Source organism: Bombus vancouverensis, chromosome 6 (genome assembly GCF_051014615.1).
Source record: "Bombus vancouverensis nearcticus chromosome 6, iyBomVanc1_principal, whole genome shotgun sequence".
In the NCBI taxonomy this organism is placed as follows: Eukaryota; Metazoa; Arthropoda; class Insecta; order Hymenoptera; family Apidae; genus Bombus; species Bombus vancouverensis.
This window is the reverse complement of record NC_134916.1, coordinates 11,622,566-11,648,656: the sequence shown is the minus strand read 5'-3', so window position 1 is coordinate 11,648,656 and position 26,091 is coordinate 11,622,566. Positions and strand designations below refer to the sequence as shown.

The 26,091-nt window shown below is 38.6% G+C and overlaps 1 protein-coding gene across 4 annotated transcripts; it reads right to left on the bottom strand.

The window, feature by feature from the left end:
- Positions 1 to 6,327: 6,327 nt before the first annotated feature.
- Positions 6,328 to 11,397, bottom strand: LOC117155798 (uncharacterized). Of its 4 annotated transcripts, none has more exons than XM_076619419.1 (15): positions 11,217 to 11,397; positions 10,877 to 11,067; positions 10,578 to 10,791; positions 10,325 to 10,516; positions 10,059 to 10,189; positions 9,746 to 9,989; positions 9,486 to 9,665; positions 9,235 to 9,356; positions 8,961 to 9,156; positions 8,458 to 8,643; positions 8,219 to 8,373; positions 7,883 to 8,120; positions 7,632 to 7,808; positions 7,351 to 7,532; positions 6,328 to 7,287 (listed from the first exon to the last, which is right to left on the bottom strand). In XM_076619419.1, the coding sequence occupies exons 1-14, from the start codon at positions 11,266 to 11,268 to the stop codon at positions 7,396 to 7,398; spliced, it is 2,415 nt and encodes an 804-aa protein (XP_076475534.1). In that variant the 5' UTR covers positions 11,269 to 11,397; the 3' UTR covers positions 6,328 to 7,287; positions 7,351 to 7,395. The 4 variants fall into 4 exon arrangements, with proteins under 4 accessions (XP_076475534.1, XP_076475535.1, XP_076475533.1 ...); XM_076619420.1 differs by having other exon boundaries at positions 6,328 to 7,164; XM_076619418.1 differs by having other exon boundaries at positions 6,328 to 7,532.
- Between the last annotated feature and the right edge of the window lie 14,694 nt (positions 11,398 to 26,091).

Genomic DNA, 26,091 nt, shown 5'->3' with positions numbered 1-26,091 from the left:
GAAAGATGTTTTGCGATATTCCCACATTATAACCGAGCAACATCATTAGTGGCTCATGATTGTTCAGTTTTTAGGAAGCTCGTGATAGACGTTATTTATCGCGGACATTATATATGTCATATTTTATAACGAAAACCATTCTGCCTTTTTTATCGTTTACTTCTTTCTCATAGAAAAGCCATAAATCGCATAATACAAACATCATAGGCTTCGAATGCTTTTCAGACTTTACTTCAGTCCCGTTTCTAAGGGCAACCGTCGAGTCCTCGAGGGAATATCAACTTCCTCCTTGCTTAAACGCGAGAACATCGATATCCGTGGGGGATTTTCAGTTTGAACGCTCCGCGCTCCCCAACGAGTTCGTTGTTTCCGGTCCCGAGCATACAGACCGGAACACACGGGGAATACCGTGACGTCAGTGCATCGTCGAAAATTAGAGAGAAACCGATCCGCAGGGGTTCTGTGTCAGGATGTAGTTAATACCGGCAACTTTAACTCGAACCCAAGACGATTACAGGGTCGATCATTTTCCATACGCCTGCACACCCTAATAGATAATACGTTTAAGCGGTAAGCAATTTGCCGGATTTTTTTCGAAACGTTCGGTTCCTAACGAACGAATTTTACGAAAGATTCTTAATTCTCTTTATAATATTAGACATTCAAATTTCGAGGTTATAACGTTGGGATTCGAATTTGAAGAAATAAAGATCAACCAATACGTTTGATAGAACAAGCAATTTGCTGGATTCTTCTGGATCGATCGTTTCTCTAACGAAAGGATCTTACGTACGATCCTCGATTTCGTTCACGATTTTGAACACTCAAATTTCAAGATAGCAACAACGTTGGTGCCCGAGTTTAAAAAATAACGATCAACAGCTGACTCGCGAACGGTCAGAATCGGACAAAGACGTAGGAAGTGCGTGGAAAGAAATCGCGAAGAATGGAATTTGAAAATTCGAGACTCAACCCTTTGGCCGGCGCGGCGCAGTCCGAGCAGCTGGCAGCATATGCTCCGAACGAAAGAAAGGAACAGAACGTCACTTTAGAGGACAGCCCGATCAGCGTTGCTCTTCTTTTTTTCGTAAATTCTCCTTGGTCAAGGCACGTCACCCAACATCATCGGAGTAACGTACATCGGTCGGTATCTTTACAAACATCAAAGGGAACAGCCGCCTAGCATCGTCTAACGTTCGACCAACGATAAGAATCCGACTATTACCAAGCAATCGTTTTGATATTCCAGAAACGTGATCTCTTCCGGAGAGCGAAAGTTCTTTTTAAAAAGATCTGTTTCGTGTGTCAATGAAGATTCTTATCTCCGAAAGCTGCTGGAAAATTTTATCAAGCGTCAGAACAACTTGAGGAAGTACGTAGAAGAGTAGAAAGGAGCGGCTGAAGAAGTACGAGGAGGGAAAGAGAGATTGAACAAAGGAGAACGTGTTCGCAATCACCTGTACACTCAGGTACCCTGGAGCGTGCGTAAGAAAACAAAGCTGGCTTTCCACGTGCACGTTTACCACAAGGAAGCCGAAAACAAACAGAATCCTTCGTGTGGCCCTAGTATATAAATGCACCATTACAAAGAAACTCGATATATTTCAACATGTTTGGTCATCTGCTCGCAACGCCACGAGGCGCGTGATCCTTCCTGTTACTCCTTGCATCGCGCGTGAAGTTAACACTTTGATTCTTTCCGATTTCTACTGTTGATACTTCAGCTGTAATCCTTTCTTGCTACACGTGGTACTGACGGGACATTTTTGAGAAATATATTCGTTTATCTCGTAGTCCTGTTGCTGACGATTCCGTTAAAATCTGCTCTTTCCAGTTGCCAGATGGAAACGTCCCGTTTATGTATCGCGCTTGTCATAGACCGAAAGAATAAATAGAGAAGGGGGTGATGTAGCCAACTGCCGGCATTCAGATGTTCTTAAAATTCTAGAACCTCTACGGTAAGCGTAAACGGCACACGTGAATAAAAGATATTCAACCGTGGATGGTGAGCAGTGACTTATGACGTTGTGATTTATAACCAAACGTAGGAAGAAGAGATTCTTTCTATTAAATACCATTTCTCTAATTACATTGAGGAAAATATAAAAATTACATAAAAATTCTTTAGTTAAGATATCCTATTTTCCATTAAAAAAAAATCCGGAACAAGCTGAATTCTTTTCATTTTTTTGTGCCACTTTTGCGTTTCTTACAACGTAACATTACTTAAAGGGTAAAAGAGTCAAATATCTTGAAAAATTATAAAATACTAGATAGGAAATTTTAACCAAGAGGGACGAAATTCGTCGCAGACGGCAATCGTTAAACAGGTAGATGCGTTCTACGAGGACGATTAGGAGTAATTGAGCTAGTTTATCCGTGACAGAAAAATCGTGCATGCAACCGAACCACAGAGGAGGAAGAGGAGGGAGCGTTTAACACAGGATGTTCCTCTCCACCTTGTACCCGTGCGTGCAACGTTGTATTTCGTTCATTTCCCGGCATTAACCTTTCGTGCGATCAAGTAAAAGGATAGAGAAAAGAGAAACTGTACGATCGCTGTGGCCTCTGTCCACTGAGAATGTTCCGTGACATTTTGTTCAACATACATCCGTGCATACTTCGCAAACCATAAACGGTTGATTGAGAGAGGAATTTCAGAGAAAAGGCGTAATTTCAGTTATTTTTTCACTCATACTCCATACTCAAGGTGAACAAGAACGTTTTCTCTCTGACGGAAACAGAAGACCATCGCGAAACCTGAAGGATTTACCTGGACGAAAAGTAACGTAGCTCCGGTCGTATGCAATTAAAAATTAAGGACCAGGTAATATGTTATGGCGAAACGAAACATTCCGCCGTGGAGATCTTTTTTCACGAGCGAACGAGAACAGCATTAGATACGAACAATAAGGGGAGAAGGCGTGACCGAGAGTTTTTCGAGTCTTTACCGATCCAGCTGCTCGTATATACCTACCTTCACCGTTGCTCTCTCGAAACCACCTCCGCACGATAGTTTCTTCAGATAGAACGAATACCGGCAGATCTCTCGAACAGACGCCCAGGAGGGGGTGGAACAGCTGTTCCGCTTAGAAACAGAACCTTCGCGGTCGAACGAATCGCGTGATACTTTCACCCCGCTCTCCACATTACTTCTTAATAATCCTCGTTTTTACACCCACGATTCCTCGAACGATTCGTCATTTTTTCATGTACGCACTGCATACGCGTTTCATCGGCCTATTTAAAACGTCCTACGCAAATGCAGCTGCCTTTAGCCGACGCCTCGTCACGATTTAAGTATGTGAAATTGAAGGAGGCGCGAGTTAACATTTGTTGGGTGTTTCGTTCCAAAAGTCATCGTGTCTGGTGGACTAGTTTTTAAACGGTTGTGGTTACGTTAGCGGTTAGAGCTCGTGGGTGGATGAAAGAAGGGGAGGAAAAAAAGGAAAGAAGTTGGGCCAGGAAACGCAGGATTGCCAGATGCCGAGGGTAATTAAATCGCCGTAAACAGGAGCAGAACCTTTCACGTTGCTTGACGGATGGCAGCCCTCGAGGCAGCTACCATCTTCGAAAACCAGGTCCTGCACGTCATCCAGCGTGCGAATAAGGGAAGTAAGTCGTGCCCGTTAACTGTACACTGAATGCGAATTTTGTCCCTCGCATTTTTGCTGATATCATTTAAAAACTCGTTTTTCCGTAAATAAGTCTTTAAAGGGCATTCATAAATTTTTTACGTATGGGAGATATAACGGATTTGGTGGTCTTTAAATATTACGTTATAGCCAGATGTTGGTGGCAATTAATCGTTGACCGAATATCCGTCGATCTGGGTATTAGATAGGTTCTCGTGTTTCTTCGGTCCAACAGGAAGCAGGAAGGACACGTCCGTTCGACGGAAGAAAAGACGATACATCAAGGACCGCTCATCGATACAAAGAAATCGAATCCTCGGAAGTTTGACTAGATTCTCCTTTTTTGGTCAAATAATCCATTTCCTTTCACTGTAACGGACAGTAATTTATTTCATTATCGCGCGATTGTACGAATATAAGTCGTTGAATGTTAAACGACGGCGATGATTCGGTATCTTTAACTCTTTCACCGCTCATTGTTACATAAGATGTAAAGAGAAGATGCCTTATCTGAAATATTTGGATAGATATTTAGCTCTTGGTTAATATGCACTTTTCCTATTGCAGATTTAAGGCAGGAAATACATATATAACTCTATTCGTGTGTTATCGCAACGATTACACTGCTCAACGTAGTAACTGCACAAATGTGTAAAACACTTACCTTTAAATAATAGTAAACATTTTGCGTTTCCATTTAGTGGAAAATTGCGGTAAAGTACTTATTTGATGGTTTCTCGGGTTACGGTGCTGAAAGGCTAGTACGAACGACAAGGAAAAGGATTTAAAAGTGAAAAACACATAATTGGAAACAGTAAGCGCGATCGAATCTCCGAGAGACCTGGGAACAAAGTTCCCGCCAATTTCTTAAAGTGTGCTCGAGGCAGTGTAACGGCCGCCGGTCCGAGATGCTTCGAAAGTGGCAGGTGCAACTCGAGCCAAACTTCATTAAACACAATCGCATCTGCGCCCTCATACTTCCAAAACGTCTTGTGGCCGATGCTGCTCTTCGAGACGAAGAAAGAAGAGGAAGAACAGGAAGCCTGTAGAAGCTTCAAAACAGTCGGTTGAAGCGTTTCACCTTCCTTTCCTTGCGTCGAACTGCACGCATTATGTCATATAAGACCTTTGCACACGTAACATCGATGAACTTACGAAACGGTACGAAAGACAAGGCGATCAATGATAGATCGATTCGATGTATCTGACCTTTCGAAGCATTTGAATTCGAATGGTTTTTTGTCAATGAAAACACCCGTTCTGGATGCGAGCGTGGAAAAACTAGACGTTCGAGATGTTAGGTTGTGGTTCGTGCCGAAAGGGACCATAGACGAAGAGTAGTTACGGTTAAAACACAAATCGTTTCTTGGAAGGAAGCTGTAGCCACGTGGCTGATCCTTCAGGCACGCGTGCCTGGTCCTTTTGGCCTTTAAGATTTATTGATATTGGGATGTAGTCTACCGGCAGGCATCGAAACGGGATAAGAATTCAAATTAGATCATTATCGGCACGGACAAGCTGACTTTTCTTTTCCGCTAGTTACGCAATATATTTAAATATACTTTTAACAAATGCATTTCGAAAAAATATGTTAATGTCTAATTAGCGTTAACACGTGCTTCTTCGATACGTTTCTGTAAATTGTTCGGTACGAAACATTTACCGATTGTTTAAAATTTTCGTTCCAATAAAATTCAACAGATATTTTCTATTTAATTAGAGATTACGATAGATTTGTTCATAATAATTGACGCATGCATTATACTTGTGCACTATACGCACCGTAATATATCGATACGGTACAATGAAAGGAACATTTGCTAGATTACAAAAGACCTTGGACGAAAAATCATCTCTCCCCAATTTCTCATGAACTTACCTTCTTAGGAAAAGTACATGTTTTCCACAACTTGCGCAAGATATCGTGAAAGAGATCCCAGCTCGAGGAACAAGGCGCATAATAGGGTTTCCAGGTCCTTTAAACTTTAAAGGGAAGATCCTTGAACAGCTGACGCGTTCTAAGGTAACCATGTACACTCATTTGATAAATTTTGTACACCTTAAAAAAAGCGTGTTGTTGGATTTCTCGGAAAATTTTAGGAAAGAAGTGAAAAGAATCGCTACGATTTTGCAAATATTTGATTGCAATCGGTGATTCATTCGTAGCGTTTCATTTTAAATTTAAAATCGCCTACCTTCGATCTTTTCTGTTGTATCGTACGAGTCCATAAGTAGCATTACTTTTCACATATGGTAATACGGTTAAGCTGCTTGATTTCGCGATATGTACCCGAAGAAGTTTCAGGCAATTTTAACGTTGAAAGTTTTAATTTTACTATACGGATGCCGTTTGACTTTTATTAACTACGATTAGATTGGATATGTTTAGAACGTTTTACGAAAGTACTTGAACGCTTGTAATAGAAAACTCTTATGAATATATCGTGTCTGTTTAAAAAAATGTTTTGTTAGTTTACTAGTACTATAATGAAACACGATTATCACGATTATACTTATAAAATTTGAAGTCGATTCGAAAATGTATATATATAAGATACAAGATATTTGTTGAAAACATACAGTTTATAAAAAATTGGTATATACGGTATGATCGTTTTAAACACATAATTAAGGAATTGATTGTTCACTGTAGGGATCTGCGCAAAGTGTATATTTGTATTCTCTGTGTACGTTTTTAATTTTGTTTCAATCTTTATTAATATTGTACATATCATACATATAAGTGTTCAAATATTTTTATCAACCAAATCTGTCCTAAAGGACTCTCCTGATTTATTGGTTCACTGAACAAACGACAGAAAGAGCATAATCGAAGCGAAAAACGAAACAATTATTTCCGAGATTACAGGGAGCCAATAGCCCAAAACCAATTGCTTGGCGTGGGAAAACGGAAATGGTGATCGATATTTCTGCGAGGGTGAAAACTGCTTGAATTGAGTAGGATATCTTTAACGACCTAGACCAACTTTTTTCTAATAGTTGCTTAATTCCCACGGAAGTAAAAAATTTCGATCGATGCATACGTAGTTAAAAAGATCGTAAATATTCTCGACAAGCAATTAACGCCGATTATCATGGATTTTATTACAACATCTGTTATATACGATATGATATCCAGGTAGTAAAAGGAGGGTGTGTCCAGAATTTGATATTATTTTACCCAAAATCGCTATGAAATACGATCTTTTTCCGGTCTTATATTTACCAGGGTTTACATTAAACGACGTATTCTATCACTTATTCATAGATACCATTTATTTTTTTTTTTTTTTTTTAATATATCAAGAAGCATACGCAAGATGAAAAACTCATATTACTGCAAATAATTTTGTTTTCGAAAGTATAAAATTGTCGTGCAATTTTACTATTTTGCATTCAAATCGATTTTTGGTTCACACGACCGTTCACATGACGTAACGCATATTGAAGTTTGGCAAGTAAACGAGATAATTGGGGTGGGCGTAACCGTGACGGAACGTGAAGGGTGGTCGAAACATCGAATTGTTTCCTAAAGCAGGATAATTAACGAAAGTAGCATGCAGTTTCCCAGCGCCATATGTAAGCGTGTTGGTACATCATATGGGTCTATTTATCAATATGTACATTGTGCATACTGCATTTGATCCCATCACTAATGAAAACCTATTGTTTATCGATATTTTGCAATGTCTTGGTAAATTTAAAACCTACTTACTTCTATAATAGATAATAATTGCACAAATTTTACTGGTGTTTATTATCAAACACCGTATCCTCTGTTTCTCTTGTACGTCACGCCTAGGTATCCAATTATACCGACGAGAATAATACCTCCGACAATACCACCTACTATGGCTCCAACATTACTATCAGTTGACTCATTATTGGCACAGTTCACTGAAAAAATATCTCTAGTATCTTTCTGACGTTATACAGATATTTAAGAGTAATGATAAATTTCAATTATAGAACCGATAAAATTGACGTTCGTTTTACCTGATCTTGAAGTAATATTTCTCGCCTTATTGAACGCGATCAAAGAAACTTTGCTGATAGTTATGACGACATTTTGAGCATTCACCGAAGTTTTATCGGAGCATTTGTACACATTGTTTAGAGGAGTGGAGAATATGTCGATGTTTTCCGTTATGACATTTATATATGAACCGGTAGCTACGAGCAAACTAGCATTAACATAATATACTATAATAATATAAAACTTCTTACAGCACATTTCGAAACCTTACCGTTAGCTCCAGGAAAATTATAATCATCTAAGTAAATAGACAGGTTCATAGACCGAATGAAATAATTTGAACTGTCGTTCACAAAATTAAACGTAACCTTATTTTCTTTGTTCTCGTACTGGGAATTAGCTTTTGGATTCTCAGTCCAAATTAAATTCATTATAGATTTTTCATTCTCGCACGTGCCATTTACATTTACTTGCTTTCCAATCGGTACTATCAAAGCCGTTTGGTTCGTCTACAGAGTGTACAAGATTAATTTCATACCAAGCATGAATATTATTAGAACGAAGTGTGTATCGCGATGAAAATAGTTTAGATTCGAAAGATACGTACTGTAGATGTATTTTTTATTGTGTAAGGTACTTTTATAGAAATCGACATATTAGCTGCGATGCAAGACACATTTTCCTTATTTGTCACTACGTAAGAATAGCCTGTTACAGAAGGTATAGGTGTATCTTCGCCTGAGTTGGTAGAACACTCTGTCACTAAAAAAACGAAAGCATTTTTATTGTATTTGGAAGAATTTGCAATCTTTTAAGTACAATTTGACGCGATTAATATTAATTTACCTGTTTTCGAGCTAAGGTATCTTTCGGTGTTGAATGCGATAAATGTAACATTGGTTATTTTTAAGTAGATATCATCGACCTTTATTTCGTGAATAAGACTTGCGCAATTATAAAGTCCGTTATTCCCAGATGCCGAAAACAGATCCTGCATATTATATGACTCCCCCTGTATAGCTGTTGTTTTATCTAAAATTATTATTACGATGCGTTAATCGTGAAATAGGATTACAAAATATAAGAGCGCATGGATTTTGTGATATATAGACTGCGAATTCTTATGTAAATTCATATTTATAAGAATGTAATTAAGAAATTAGAACCTCGGTAAAAAATTGTTTTATCTACCAAATATCACAGAAAGCACTATATTTTGGATATCTTATATATTTTTTCGTACTGTGCGCGTTCTATGCAATTTTGCATTTTCAATCCTCCTATAGATACATAAAAATCCGCAGTTTAGTGATACGCGAATGATTCCTAAACATAGTGGCACAACATACCATCTTTATTATAATACACGGTGGCCGCTACTTGATAAACGAAGAAGTTAGTCTCATTTTTACCAATATGAAATGTAATTGTATTCATCGTATTATTTTTGTCTGATTCTGACCAGCTTAGTGTCATTTCAGAAGATTTATTACCGCAATTACCGCTAACAACAGCTGTAGATGGGACGTTTAGTGTTCTATTATTCTGTAAAATGTAGCATATGAGTCGATGTTGCTGTAACAGTAGCAGACCAAAAGCATATCACATGTTTTAGAAATTTACATTTTTGTACAGTACTGTTGCGTCAATCGACATTCTCGCCAAGGTGCAAGGTATACCAGTATCATTTCGCCGTACAATATACGTGAAGTCACGTTCAAAATATGCACTTCTACAGTCGGTTACTGAAATATTCAGATTTAGTTTCATTTTTGTAACCAATTGCATGTTACGTGTGCGTGTAACCAATTTTTTCATCAATCGCTTGAAGTATCATGTTAGATTTGTCTCGGTTGATGGTGAAAATATTTTACCTTGTTTCGATGCGAAATCTTGTTGGGCATCGAAGGCGACTAAGAGAACATTGCGCATGGTTACGGTAATTCCTCCTATCGTCGTAAATACTTTTTCAGGGCAGCTATGGATTCCATTTTTGGCGGGTGCGGAAAAGAGATTCTTAAATGGCGCAACCATCTGAATGACTTCACCTGCGTCTAACGGATTTATCATGTTTTAGCATAAATAATAAAAAAAAAACAGATATTTTTAATGGTGCGGTAATTTATACGCATACTCTGAGCATCATTAAAATGCGTCTTATCTATAAAAATGTTAGCAGTAATCACAGAAACGTGGCTGTCTATATCGTCTCTCTGTGAATGAAGTACAAGTGTATTTGTTTTCTCATTTGCAAATGTCGATTCAGTTTTCGACACTTCTGGGTTCCAGTTTAATATCATAATAGAAGTTCCCCTTGAAGAGTCACACGTTCCGGAAACATTAAGTGTGGTTGGAACTTCTATAATCGCAGTATCGTACTAAAGAAACGTAATTAATTTATATAAAAGTATTCTAACTTAAGAGATGTTTCATATCTCAATTCTTACTTGCGTATCGTTCTTTCTGTATGGTATCTTCAAAGAAATTGACATTTTTGCTAATGTACATATGATGCTGTTTTTATCCCTTAAAACGTAAGGAAACGTTGGAGTTTGTTTTTCACCGGAGCATTGCTCTCCTACAAAACGATAAATGTTTATTAGATTTCCCATTCTTCCATACTCCGATTATTATTATTCTATTATTAGGTCCTAATAAAATAACACGTAATATCTATTACAAATCGTACAAAGATAACATAGATATAATTTACCTTTGGGCGCAGAAATATCGCTGTTATTATAAAATTCGATTAAAGAAACGTCTTTTATTTTTATTGTTGCGTTACCAACTTTCACTTCCTCTTCTTTGCCGCACTTATAAATTCCATCCGTAACGGGTGTAACGAATAAACGAAGATCGGTACCTGATGTTGCGTTAAACGGATCGCCTAAAGTATACGTTTCTAAAAAAATTATGGAGTATAAGATGTGGCGTAGAAAGAGGTATTTAGCACTAAATTTTACCCTTTGAATTAATAGAATTATCTTCTTTTGGGTATATATTGAGACCGATAGAAAAAAGCGAGAAATTTTCCTGGTCGTTGATAAATGTAAATTTAATTGTGTTTTCTTTGTCAGTGTTAGTTTCATTCCAAATTAGTTTCATTTCTGATATTACAGATGAACAATGACCACCGACTATAGCGTTGACTGGAACACTTAAGTTTTTATTGGGTTTCTGTAATGACAATTTTAATGCATCATATTGATTTACTCATAACCATTATACGCAATATAAAAAATATATCATATTTAGATCATACATTATTATACGGGATCGTAACGATAATTGACATATTTGCCAAAATACACGGCACTGTTGTTATCGTGTTACGTACGACGTACGAAAAATCCCTTTCTGTTAGTAGTTTCCTTTCCTCGATATTCATCACATTTTTGTTTTCTAATCTCGATGCCAATTCTTGTCCATTAATGTTCTGAGAGAACGCTGAAACTTTTTATAACGTGATACACATTAAACCACTTTTATATACATTTATATACACGTCGTTAGCTTTAAATTTAATAATAAAAATTATTTTTGTATTTAACACTTAACAAATTATAAGCAATTGCGACATTAAATACATTATATGATCTTACTGATAACGATTAAGGTAGATAAAAATAACAATCCCAATTGTCGTCGATTCATATTTCTTTCACAATTATATACTGTCTTATTCGATTCTGATAATTTTAATTACTCGCGACTTTAAATATTCCACAAGATAATTTGATTTTATGGTAAACAGGTTGAAAGTGAAAGAAAACGTATATGCTAGTGAATATAAAGGAATCAGCTTATCCCTACTCTTAAACATACATGTATCAATGTTATCGCTTATTTTCTGATAGACCGAGATAATACACGTTTCATTCGATATTTTCATTCGCCAATATATTTTTATAATTCACTACAGCGACGTATTATTACCTCAAGGACAATATCTAGAACGCATGCTTCTCCCTAGTTTTGTCTAGAACTTTCATAATGTTTATATTTCAATTAATTTGACTAATTTCCTCACGCTGTACCTTATCATATGTAACATTAGTCGATCGATAACTACGATAAAAATTATCTAATTACATAGTTCTCATACCGCTGCTACGAAGAAACAAATCAATAATGGTAGATAACAACGAACTCGACAAAACTAAACTAGGAACTGATCGAAAAACTAAAATAAATAACAGGAAACAATTAACGGTAAAGTGATCGATATATGTGCATTTTTGGAATGTCGGTTGCAACCGATACCTCTTATCACGGTTTTCCGTTTCTGTATCACGATAAAGCCGTCGCTATCGATTCATACGTACAGTGGTTAACCGTAAGCATCAGCGAACAATATAATGCCTCGAACTCTCCCCTGATTTTTGTAGTTCGTGGGTGGTTGCGATTTTGACGAACCCCCTTCATGTGTTCGACGTGGGCGTAAGAACCGAGTGAAATTGAAAAAGAACGTGGCAAGCGTGACAAAAATTGGACAGGATGTGGTTGCACGCGCCCACGACAATCCACATTAACCGTGTATTAAGCAAAGGCAACCCTTCGCTCTCTTTTACCCGTTATTGTTCCTGGCAGCTGCCTAATTCACGGTTTCGCCTGATTTTTTCCTCCCTCTTTCTCCCTCTTTCTTTTCCTCTCTTCTCTCCAGACCACCGTTTCGCCAGTATACTACCAACTTGTACCAAGTTGATCGCGTTATTACATAGTTACGAACTCCGATAATCATACAAACGAATAATAAAAATGAATCCTCCGTTCATTTTCTGCAGCGATCGCGTTATTCGCAGTATAATCAAAAAATCGCTAGATCGATGTTATTTACAGGTAAGTCTTCTTTTCCGATATTCAACGCAGTCTGCTTTTCTCTATATACGTCCACGTCTGTGTAACGATACAGCCAGTGGAAATATCTGGAAAATTCTTCTGTTGAAATATCATTTAAAACAGCGATGGATCCGATGAGTCAGGTAATGTGGTGTTTTACACTTCGATAATCGTCATTTCATCTTTGCCGCGAAAATTGCTCATTGGTTCCGGTCAACTTCTTCCTCCTCTCGTAATTGAGGCTACGTAGTCATGAAAGATATTCGTTTCGAAAGCGGAACCAATTAAAAGCAGAATAAAAATTTTAAATGGTATTTCAAAAAGAAGAATGTTTCTGATGTTTCCAGCGGCTTTACAAACGTTGTCGTAAGCGTGCAGAGAGAAGGAAGGACGCTGTTAAACAGCAAATAGTAGAATTTTCTCTTGTAAATAACATTAGTCTGGAAGCTTTCTGAGCGTATTTTTCACATAAATAAGTGTTTTATATATACGCAATTATACACAGGACGCAATCGACTCTGTATATTGAAAAATGTCGACTCAAATTAAATCAAATTAATATGTATCCAACGATACTATATATACGTCGTTTTTTGATATTTTCTTACCAGGCACTAAAAAACCGGTAACTCTCTGTTTCGCGCAAAATAAAGTTATCCTTTGATCTTCCGCAAGAATTTACGACAGTATGCGCAATGGTCAATTTGGTACGACCAGATGTTAGTCGTTCCTCTGTTTGCCTCTTTTAGAATCCTAAGCGATCTCGTTTTCATGCCACGAAGAAAGGGAAACCGGCAAGCCCTTTCTACAACGATGTTTGTCCATCGGTAAACGACGTGGCCCGTTTCGTTCGTTAATAATAGCGGCAAAGAACGATCTTGTAACCGATCGTTGGCCGCGACCATTGGGCATTGTGCGCTGACTGTAATTTTCGTCACAGGGATTTTCCAAATTCGCCAAGTAACCACCGCTTTGCGGGGGAGCCGGTTACTCAGGCAACCTTCAGACCCAACCATTTTCAAGTCATTCAACCAGAGATGCACGCCACGTGTTTTCTGCAAGCTGCAAAGCGTTACGTCCACGGATTACTAATCGTCTCTGTGCGTCGAAATCAGAGTTAAAATACACGACGCATGTCAACGTTGCGTATAATCGCTATGCTATGGTGCATTCTTTCTTTATTTTCAATGTGTGTGTACCAGCATGCTTTCTTTTATGCGCTTAAAAGGATTAAGAATCACGCCAAACAGAGGGAGAGAGAGAGAGAGGAAGTATAAACACAGAACGGAACGCAGATCGAACCGATAGAAATGTGCACGATGGCACGGCTAACCGTTCGAGGTTTATCCTGCAGTACTTTGGCGACATTTTCTGCGATAGTCGTTTCCTGTGGAGTTGTATCCACTAAATTTCAACAGATCGATCTTATCGATCGGTATTGCTCGATCGACCATCTGTCAAAGACACTCTTCAAGGGTTGCTAACCCTTTTCTGGACCTCTACTGGACTTTTACGGACGAGCGGTTACCCACAATGCGCTGTGAAAGGTGGACGAACAAAGGAAATGAACGGATACGTCGATTGCTCGATGCGTGACACGAATTTCCTCTATCGACGTGTCTGCACTTACCGTATGTTTTTGAGAGGCACCGCAAACATCAATTTCGCATCGATTATGTAATGTGCGAACAACAGCGTTATTTCTCAAGTGTTCGCTGGAAATTAGTCTATCGTTCTCCGTGCGTCTTTTAAACTCGATCAAATGATAATACCTACATAAGATAAGAAAGAAACCGTGAAAAGAATGTCTACTTTCAATTTTTGAAACGTAATCTATATTGAAACTTTAATTTATTTCAATGACGAATTTATTCAACGAGTAGTGTAGAATATTCTATCAACGATATCTGCCTATTCTGGGAAAATCTTTCCGTTAGAAGATTTAGACACAACGTCAGTTTCCAATTACTTTACGTGTTAATGCTTTTCCTATAGCCCGAGTATGAACCGAAAAATATAAATCAAACCTGAAACATCGAACGCAAACCTCGTACAATTTCTCGATTAAGTCAGTCGTTTCTGTAACTTCGATTCGGTCGACGACGCGACACCACGTAACGGAAACGTAGAGAACACGTGCAGACGCGCGACTCCTCCTTTAGGAAGAACAGGATCATAGAAGGTATCGTTTAATCGCGACGATTGCTCCAGGTCGCGATACGTTTAACTCGCAGCATGCACAAGCGCGCCTCTATGTACGTGCACGCGCGATCGTCCACGCACGGTAACACGAGAGGAAGTTAAATTAACGAGTGGAGCTCCGCACGGAGCGGAGTTTGTTGCAGGAGGGAAGCAGCCCGCGTATCTCGGATATGCAAATTCGTAATAACGCTGTACGCCCGCGTATTACCGCGCGCGGATCCTCGACGCGGCATGCTCGTTGAAATTTACCGGAACGAAAGCCGCATCGGATAACGCTATTACGTTATACCTCACATTTTTCTTCCCCGCTACGATATCGGTTTCTGTACTTACGCCCTGTGCGTTCTCCAGCGATTATCCGACATTTTCTTTGCCAAATTCGAGCAACCCTAGCAAGAGTTCTGACTCGTACAGCTATTTCTCGTTTACTACGTTACAATGTTTCGACGCCTGTGAAAAATATTCGCATGTCAATTTATTAGTTTTATTATTATTATAACATTGACGTGCTAAATTTGATACGGCGAACATGAAACGTAAAACGCGACGAAACAACGCTTCATTGGGGAACGGGAGTATGCGATGCGACAAAAAAATGTAATCCTCGAACAACCCTTGTGTCGATAGCGGAATAGACATTTTTATTTGTCCTTTAATAATTGTTTACGCTCTTACGGATATATCGCAAAATCGCTCTGGATCTTACTTCTTTAAACACCTTTACATCGACGTGAGTTGTTATTTCGGTTGCTCATATAAGGGTTGAACTGTCAATGACACGCATCCCGATTAACCGCGCAGTTTTTAGCGAAACTGGAGGAAACGCGTAAATTCGATTTGAAGTTTGGCGCGTAACGCGCAAAGTGTATATTCTCCTTTGACCGCTCGCAATTACGCGGATATTAACTTGTGCGTTAACTAAATTTCCTCGAGTTACGAGCGTAACGCGTGAGATTAGCATACGAATGTAAAAAAACGCCGCAGTCCGGGGAAATCGAGCGAAACTTTTCGTTGGTTCACACGCGACAGGTGCGAACGCGCGAAACGAACGACGTCGTCGACGACGCGACGGTGCGACTTTACGCGCGAATTTTATGTTCCGTAAACAAGCTACTCTTGCAGAACCTTCCCCTTTGACGCTCGCGTGTGAAAATGACCAACGATTCCCAGTTCATCTTCGTTCTTCTCCCTTTTTGTTCGTGCTACCGAACACAGTGGTTCAAACGCTTAACGCATTCGCTATTAGTACAATACGAATATTTACTTCTAGAGTTGCATCTTTTTTATTTTTTTTTTTTTTAGGAAAAATATTTCGCGTTAAGCAATTTTGAGCGCGAATTTTGAGATACGGTACGTCCGGTAGGAAATGACCGAGGGAATCCCTTGAAGACATTTCCGTTGGTATTTGCTTCCGGATTAAGGGACGACCGATGGGCACGTGTCTTTCCTGTCAGCGAAAAGGTTTCGCACGGCGAACGTTTCTTCTTCGCGTTTTCGATCCGTCCGATTCGGAGAAATTTGAAAATTATTCACGCTCGAATTAATAAAATTTATATCGGACATTTGAAGGTAATCGCACCTTTGTCGCAAACTCCTGCGAATAAGATACTTCTCTAGATTTTCAGAACATGTTTCTGTTGAACGTGTGTTCCATGTAATGTCATTAATCCATCAAAGCTCACCGTTGTATCTTCTATACAATATTTCATTTGCAAGATTTTTCGATCAATTTTCGTTATCGAATTCCCCGTCCTCAACATTGTAGTTACGAAAAAGAGTCGCAACAAGTCCTTCTCCAATATCTTCCTCGTTATCATCCAGATTCTAGAATTTTATGAAATGTAAAAAATATTTATAAAATCAAACTGTATGGTTTGACTCTTAATAGGTTAACGAGCCACGCGTCGTGTAACGCAGGTCTGCGACACGAATATCCTTCGACAGGGTGTTCTTTGTGTAATCGTGGCCCATTATTTCCATGCTGGGGGCACGTGAACCATATGGCTCACGTGACCGTCGATGCACGCGTTCTCCAACTTCGATCGAGCTATCGAATTCACGAAATTTAAACTTTGCACGCGCGATCAGTTCCCCGTCCGCGCTTCGTTGGCTTCATGGGAAATAACATTAGCCGTCCAGTGTCCCTGAGTGGGAACTTTTTTCCTTCTTCCCTGCAACCCCTCAAAGTATTCGTGTTCGTGTTCGCATCGGATACTCGGCTATTTTATATTCGTTTCCGATCGAATCTACGATTAAGTATTCAAATATTCCGTGATTGTTTCATACGATTTAACGTGCACTACGTTCGAATCGTCAACGCACCGCAATTAGCAATGGGTTCACCAAGCCGTGGCGCTAAATATGCATCAATCTGCACCGATCCGAGACTCGTTTTTTGTCGATCGTGTATCCTGTGCGACGTTGATGACACCGTGTCGACGTTATGCTAAGTTAAGATGGAAACGCGTTCGAACGAATTATCGCTCCAGCGAACGAGACGTCTGAAAATCGGAAATGTACACGACGGATCATGAAAATATTCGAACGTGTATCGTAGAAATTTTGTACGAATGTATCAAGTTTGTTATACGAAACGTTTCGATATTTTATTAGCGCTGTAACTGAAACCCGATTATCATGATCATGTTCGTAAAATTCGAAACCAATCCGGAAATGTAGTATATGGAAGTTACAAACCATTCATTGTGAACATACATTCGGTAAATTAATCAGTATACAGCACGACTGGTGGTCTTAAATGTATAAGATAATATAATCAGTGCTAAAGATGATCTCACTAAATAATATGGATTACTAATGTAGCGAACAATTTCTCTATACGTCTTCAATTTTCGTTCCGAGATTTATAAATACGATTATGATAATCAACTGTTCGAGTATTTTCAAGATTCACTGTGTACATACATACATTTCGTTGTTCTGACATGTTTGTCGAAACAACAATTCGTGAAAACACGCATACATTGTAACTACAATCCTGCTTTCATTTTTATGCGTTTTTCGTTGACAAAAAGCCGTGTTCGACCGTTACAAGAACGGTATTCGTTCCAGAGAGCATTGTTCATTGTACAACTGCGTACACCTGCGCTTTACGATTGCTAAAAGCGGAAGAACTCCCCTGTGCATATGCTTCACCTGTGCTTTTCTATACTTTCACATGTGCACCATATCGGAGAAAGAGTGTTGATGCGTTTCTTAAATGACATTCTTTAGGAATACTTTCCTTCGAATTATCGTATATTACTCTTATTTTGGGGTAGACTACGTTGCGTTGTTTATAATTGTTTGCTTGAAATTGTACAATGGATTTCTCTATCCATAGCTACGTTTTAAGTATCGAAATTATTTATTCGCAATAAGCAAACTTAGTTTCGTTTATGAATATGCTTCGGCTGTAATTTTATGTTGCCGACAGTAGATGAGAATTGTATTCGTTCGATGGTAAAGTAGATTCCCCTTTTATGAACATCGAAAATGTCTAATACGATTTTATCGATTCAGGATAAACTGTTGTAGTATCTTCGAAAGTTTCAAGATTTTAGCTAGATGGCGCTCGAGTTGACCTTTCGCAATAACAACGCAGTAAAGGACCACCGCCATTAAACGATACTTTCAGTGGCACGACGTTACATCGATGATTCTTTCTCTCGTAATTCGAAGGTAAACGCTTACGTTTATACATTTTGTTTAAACCACGTAAGAACACTTTATGTAAGAATGATTATATCGTGAAGACGCGCCATAATCGACGAACATAATCCATCTCTTTGAACTTGAAAACGCAACAAGTATATTTGGTGGAATGTGTCACGAAAATCTTATTCGATACGACCGTACTTTATTTTCGTCTAAGTAATAATTCCTTAAATAATCCCTTTCAAGGACCTTAGTTTAGTTAGCGATACATTCGAGGCGATTCAACGTGATATCGATTACTTTATAAAAAGATTCAAGGCACACAATAAAGAAACAGTCGCACGAAACAGATAACAATATATATTCGTTTATCGCATTCAAGGGAATTTTAACGCTTATCTATCGTGTTTGATCAATCGTACGTCTAAACGACGATTTTGTACAAAACTTTGTTAATCGTCGTCGATAGTTTCGTTTGAGGAAATGATAGAGTAATTTTACGGAAATTAGGAAAACGGAATGCCGGGTAAAAGCAAGCCGGCATGGCTCATAGTCTTTGCCGCCGATAAATTTATCATTTGCGTCTATTTACATCCGAATCGATAATCGACGCCGCGGGCGCGCCTCTTGCGGAGTATATGTGTATATATGTATAATGTATGTACATGTTTGATAGTGAACAGTGAGTATACATGTAACCAACGTATCCGTGTATTCGTACTGTGTCTGATTATTATTCGATACAGCTACGCAGTGTGCTATTCTCGCGAAAATTCGGGTCCAAACGCTTCCTCTCGTGAGTACAATTTAACCCTTTCGGGGCGTGTTTCTCTTTTAACAACGAACGTAATACATAATGTAACAACAGAAACTATAATTGTTTAAAAAATACAGATTCTATTTTACAAAAAAATTTTATTTTAATACAGTTAATTTATTTTTGCTTGCATCAGCTCTTAGGTATAAGGATAGCGAATAATATGGTTTTTATCAATTATATTGGATATATTTATTAAGTTAACATACACAATTAAAAGAATAAAAGGCATGCATGTATGACGATATGCTTTAGAAACGGAAATAACATTGTAACTTTAATTAAGAAGGAAAATGATTCTTACCGACGATGGAAGAATTACTACTGTTAATACATAAGTTATATGTATACGTATAGATCTATACTATATACATACTCTAATATTTTTCCATTGAATATCGTAGTCGAAATTTTTATATACAAATGAATGAAATTCCTAGAAAAAGAAACTATAAGTAAGGACCAAATTTTTCACAAAGAAGAAGATAAATTACATATAAGTCTGTAGAAAATTGTCTTCCCCGAGCATGCAAATTTTCGCAGTTTCCAGATATGTAGCTATACATATACTAAGCTTCTTGACAATTTTCAAACGAATGTACTGCAATATATTTCATTTTCAATTTTAAATTTTAAAAGACATCCGATCGTAAGAATACTAGAATAGGTTCGTTCAAATAATATTTTTACCGTTCTCGCTTCCGAGAACGACGCTTTTCGTCACGAGGCCGCCAGGTGTCGTCATCTACGCAGTTATCATTCTACACGCGCACGTTATACGACCTCACGAAAAATCCTCTCGCCCTTTGACATCTGTTTCCTTTCGCCCCTTTGTGACAGACCAGTTACTTAGTTTCCCAGTTCTATTCGACGATTGCATTCAATCCACTTTCTTTTTGCCTGTCTCAACAAGATCGACAACTTCTTAGTACATTTTCTCGTACGTCAGAGGCTTTAGATGACGACTTTTGTCCACGAGAGAGGTTAAAGCAACTGAAAATCGATTACAGAAAATTCCAAGATTCTGAAAATCGTATAAGTCTCTGTCAATACGATCTTCGCTTATCTTCATCCGAAATAACCGGTAATAAAACCTAAAGTTATTTACATTTTTATCCTCGTAGTAAAATTCTCAGCCTTCCACATAGACTTTCATTTAGTACTCGAACAACCGAACGAAAAACATGGTTTAGTAGTAAGATAACGAGCTAGAATCGACGGTATAGTTATTCGTGACTCAACTGTGTCGATGACTAGTATAGTTCGAACGTGTTTCGTGAGAGTTCTTTCTACTCGACTCGTATAGACTATGGACGGACGGTTTGTAAATCCGAGGCGTGAATCGTGAAGCGACTTTGAAACGGTAAGATATACCGTGTTTGGAGGAATTAAGCTAGCTCTATCTAGGAACGGTATCGGGCCACGCTTGTAAGCAAAGCTAGCTTATCGTGACCGGTTATAAAAGAACACAGATAAATGGTACGTGGAGAGAACACGGCCGACTTGGAGATCGCGGTCGACTCGGTCAAGCAGGGTCACCGCTTCCGCGACTGTCCTACACCAGCGACCGTGTGCGTAGGCTCCTGCATATGTATCGTTTCTTGTAGTCGGCTCAGGTACGCAATATTAGGTCCGTTTTGCTGCTTATCATTCGGCGGACCGTTCTGTCGGTTCGTTCTTGCCGAACACAGTGGCTTATGGAAATATTCGAACATTTCTGTCATCCTTTAGCGAGTATACTTTGGCTGTTACACGAAATCTATTGTCACGACGATAGCGCTCGAGTTTGAAATAAATCTGAAAATGTATTAGGTTATCCCGAAAGCATTTTTCGTTTTATAAGAAAATAATAGATGCACGATATTTATTGTTTTATATGTGCATCTAATAATGAAAATCTAATACATAGAAGGTGCAAGATATTTAGTGCAATATACTGTATTGAAAATTATGAAAGTAACTAAACAGCCAATTATCTGTTATATTAATATCTCGATATCAAGTGGAACCATTTTGAACCATATGTGTAAAATATTTTTATATTTCTCTCGTATACTAATTTTCGAACGAATATGTATTTGCTATAAATATCTTGTAACTTCTGCGTACGTTTTCAGTTTGGTCTCAAATTTTACCAATATAATTACGGCAGTCAGCGTGTTTCATTGTAGTACCAATGGAATTTCCAAATGTTTCATGCAATACACACAACGTATGCATACAAGCTTCTTGCGATAAGTTTCTACTTTTCTGCGATAAATGTCCAAAAACGTGAATCACTGTATGTTTAACATCAAAGCGTAAAGAACGATGTGTACATGGGTTACATTATACATATACGATACCACGAATGTATTAGACAATTTGTCCTCTCTCCAACTGTCCCTACTTCCGGTTCATACATAACAACGACCAACGAAGGCAGTTCGATTAGAAGAAATTCTCAATGCAACGTTTTATATTATAAAACGTGGAATGTCTTTATTGCTAAAAGTTTCGAAGTCATTTTACGCGCATCTAACAAAATAACGAAATTAACGCGTGCGAGTATCAATGGCTCGAGGAAACCGATAAGACTCGTTTCCGTTGCAATCCCGCGTCCTATGGTTACGCAAATCCGATGGCCGACCCGGAAGAATCCAGCCAGCGAATTCGCGTTAGTTTTATCCGTAATAAAATTATATGCCGCTTAGGTAATGTGATTAACTGGATATCGATCGTGTAGTAGCGTCCGATGCTGTTCTCCTTGCAGTAGCTAAAATGTCTTGTCTAGCATCTTTTTATTTTTCAAGATATGTTGAACTATTTGAAGTCGTCTATGGTTTTTATCTTCTTTAAGTAAAATATTATTATACAAGATATTACGAAATAATCGATAAATATTTTGAATCGTACGAAGAGGAACGAAGGCGACACAACGACAATGATAAAACTTCGACTATTTTTCTTTTTCTACGTGGAGTTTAACTTTGCATTAATCGCGCGTATGTGCCTATTAAAATAATAAAAGAAAATTCTGTGCGGATTAAATTTTATTATACAACATCGCGTCCTTCGTAATTTGGCAATTGCAAATATCACACGTTAGTGAGTCGGATTCAGAAATTATACGAGGATAAGTAAATTTAGTACGGCCAATCTTAAGTCTGCTTAATATTATTTATTATTTACGGTCGAGATCCGCAACGATCAAATCGTCGTTAAATAAAATCATTGTTAACTACGAATGCATTAATTAACGATAATACAGAAATTTTCCATTCCCTGTAACCAAAAAAAAATAAAAAAAGAAGAATAGAGATTTTTACGAGGATGTGCGTTCAATCTCGACTTCGAAGTAAAAATCGATCCTACCATGAATACGATTTCTCTCGTTGTGATATTCTTTGCTCCGTTCGTTTTGTACGACTCGAGAAAGAAAATTTGGTCGATCGAGAAAACTGGCCAGCTTGGTCGTTAGTTCAAGGTCATCGTGTGCAGTTGGTTCACTGGCCTCGTCCCTGTGCCATATGGAGAACACGGGGAAACAAATTGTTATCAATTGTGGCGATAATTCGCCGTTGCAGCGCGTTCGCCACCAAATCGTCGCCCTGTCATCCTGGTAGGACCCATTAAAACGCAATACACCGGAAGCATCCGAGCCATCGTGCAATCAGAAATTCTTGCTCGATTGAAAACCAACTATTCTATGCGCGAACGAATCTGGTAATCCAACAATTCTTTTATTCGCGCGGGTAGCTTCGACGATATTGTTCATTAAAATGTTCATCACGTTCGATTAAGTTTCACTATTTTATTCGTTCCGGTTTGGACTAGCATACGTACAGATTTTTGTGTAGACCATGTTTAATCCAACTACGATCCTTGAATATTTGTTATTCGTCTCGTTTCGACAAACAAAAGAATGGTTAATTAAAAAAATAAAAGACTAAGATCGACGCGAGACGATATTATATAACAATGATTCTTTATACGTTTAAAAAATCCGTGTCACTTTGATCGTTACTTGCGTTTTGTATATCTTCTTTAATAATTGCCGTTATTTTTGCGTCAGCTCTACTGTCGCGCTACTATACGTATAATTATTGCGTGCGATTGTATATAAAATAATTAAATAGATATCTAAAGTCCGCAATGCGTCCTGTATCGATAGTACAAGCACGTCATTTCGTACAGATACATAGAGAACAAATAATGTACTAAAACTTAAGATCGTGTTCACCTAAAAACAAATACATTTATCGTTCAGTTAATTAACCACTTAACAGAATATGTACGACATTGTATATATGCAACGTGCATGAGAGGGTTTCTAATGGTAAAATCGATTGGACAGAAAATGATGCACAGAATGTAGCGGGGTTAATATTCGTTTGAGCATTCGAGACCATGTTGCTGCTGATAGGACGCTTTTCGTCCGCTAGATTGTAGATTGATCGAGTCTTTCCTAATTGAATTTTCCGTGGTGGAGGACGACGAGCAACGTCCTGAAGGTCTTTTCGACGAAACGTCGCGACACAACATCTCCGCAACGACGTTAATCTTGATACGAACGAAATTTTGATATTCGTTATACGCTGCATGTCTGCTCTCTTTCTCTCTTTCTTTTTTATGGCTGGGCAGAAAAATGTATCTCGAGTACCTTCCTCCTCTCGATATTTTCCGACCACGACTTACGGGCTCCGCGTTTTGCCTCCGATATTTCCTGTGCGCTCGAGTATTTTTCCGTGTGCACGGTGACGCACTGTGGCGTCATAAAGATTCGCAGAGATCGACGCGAAGTTAAATCGCATCCACTACTCGTCCCTCTCCGTCGTCATTTTGGTTTCTTTGTCTGTTTCACGGTAGACTCATCGATACCAACTTTGATAACGCATCTTGACTTTTGACTTCGCTTTATAATTTTTCTTCAAAAACCACATTATTGTCGAGGTTTCGAATATTTTGTCGTTTTTCGACAAAAATTCACGATCTCAAAAGATACATACGTTTGAAATGGAAAAACGTAGTGCGTTATCCACTGGCAAAATGATTGCCTATTTTAGAAGGATGTAAAACTACTCATTGAAGGGTGCAATCGATTCTGAATCTAAATGGGACGTTCCTCGGCTAGTAAATTATCGTTCCTTTTAATTATCTCCAGTGTACCTTTAAAAACCACAAAGTTCCATAATATAAGATTCTAATTGTCCTTACCCAGGTCATTACAAAGTTGTTAAAAAGGGTACGGCTAATTCTCAGCAAAATCAGCATTGTCAAACAGAAAATGTAAAATTGGCAAAGAGATAAGTTTTGCAACCAAATGTCCTACGCGTCCTAAGTGCCTAATTGTTTTTGCTTAAATTTCATAAACCTCTCTCCGAGTCCAATGAATCGTACTTGCTACCTGACAAAAAGCTATTAAAAGGGAAAGATGGGTTTTATGAAGGAAAGTAAAAGGTACGGTCACGAGGGATTAGCCTGTCGATGACTAATCGTAGCAAAGCAAAGTTCTTTCGCGCTGTGTACACAATAGAACCGCCATACAGTCCTGCTTTCATTTGGATCGCAAACACAATTTTCTCGACTATTTATTATTATCCGTTACGTCAACGTTAGAGGGATTTTATTATATATTTCTCGATGATTTTTCGCCTGGCGTAAGCTTCGTCCTCACTAGCCGATTCTTTTCTCGGTGAACGGTCCAGGGCCGCTCGAGAGGTAAACCTTCGAGCAAAACGACTTTCAGAGCTGGCAGTAATGTACTTTCACATTTGCAGACCGAGGCATTGAATCGTGTTGGAAACTCGTTTCGTATTGCGCGACAGGGAAGCGATAGGAGGCGGACAGAGACGCAGACAGAAACCACCTTCAACGGGAATGATTTTTCGCAACGACGCACCGACGCGACGGTGCCGCGAGGCTTCTCACGAAAATGTTAGCTGCCTGGCTCGTTTCGAGTGGAACGGTAACCCGCCGTTGACGTTCATCGGTTTCGCGATCGTCCACCGTGTCCGCGTGTTTCCATTCGTCCAAACTACGCTCGGCCCGATCTGTACAATTCGCTACAATTCAGGTGACACTCGAGGTGTATAAGATTATGACTACAGTGGATGCGTATTCCGACGAAGTGTCGTTCCGACGAATACGTCGAAACAATGAAATGTACGAGTACATACAGTGACTGAAAGAAGGAAATATTTTTACGAATATGTTACGTGTGTTGGACAAAATTTTTTGAAATTTCATTGCTACCCGTATACGATCGAAGCTGATTATGTATCGTGATGATAGCAGCAGAATTTGAAACCAATCTGGAAACGTATATGCAAGTTATAAAACATTTATGTACTGTAAACATACACATTGTGAAAACTTAGTACTTAGTACACCGTATAAATGTTACATAATATAACATTTTGCATTAATACTGTAATGAGATACGATCGTCACGATTGTATTGGTGCATCTTTAAAACAAACACTGAAAATGTATAGAGAAGTTGCAAGATATTTATCGCAAGTATATCCATACTTCGCAGACATTCCGAGAGTATTTACACAGTCAATTATACATTATGTCATTAAGCCACGATACTCGCTGGTTAAATCGTATTTGTATATTTCGTTCGTCGGAACGACAGTTCGTCGGAAAACGGATTCATTGTAATTGTAACCAATAGTCTAAATTATTTAGATCGTTCGATTGAAAACTATCGACCTTTTTCTTCAAAATGCTTTCAACGATCTTCACCGAGTATTTTCGTTAAGACGTACGTTCCTGGATGAACTTTAAAGACCGCGGGCGAATACGGAGGTTCGCGGTACTCTGATATTTAGAGAGCGATCTGTATTCACGTTCCCGCGCAGGACAGCAAGTGCACTGACCCAGTGACACGTGGAAAATCTCTTCGGCGCGTGTACGGTGTGGGTCGCATCGAAAACTCGCGAGGTGACTTTGCCGGCTAATATCGACGATGACAA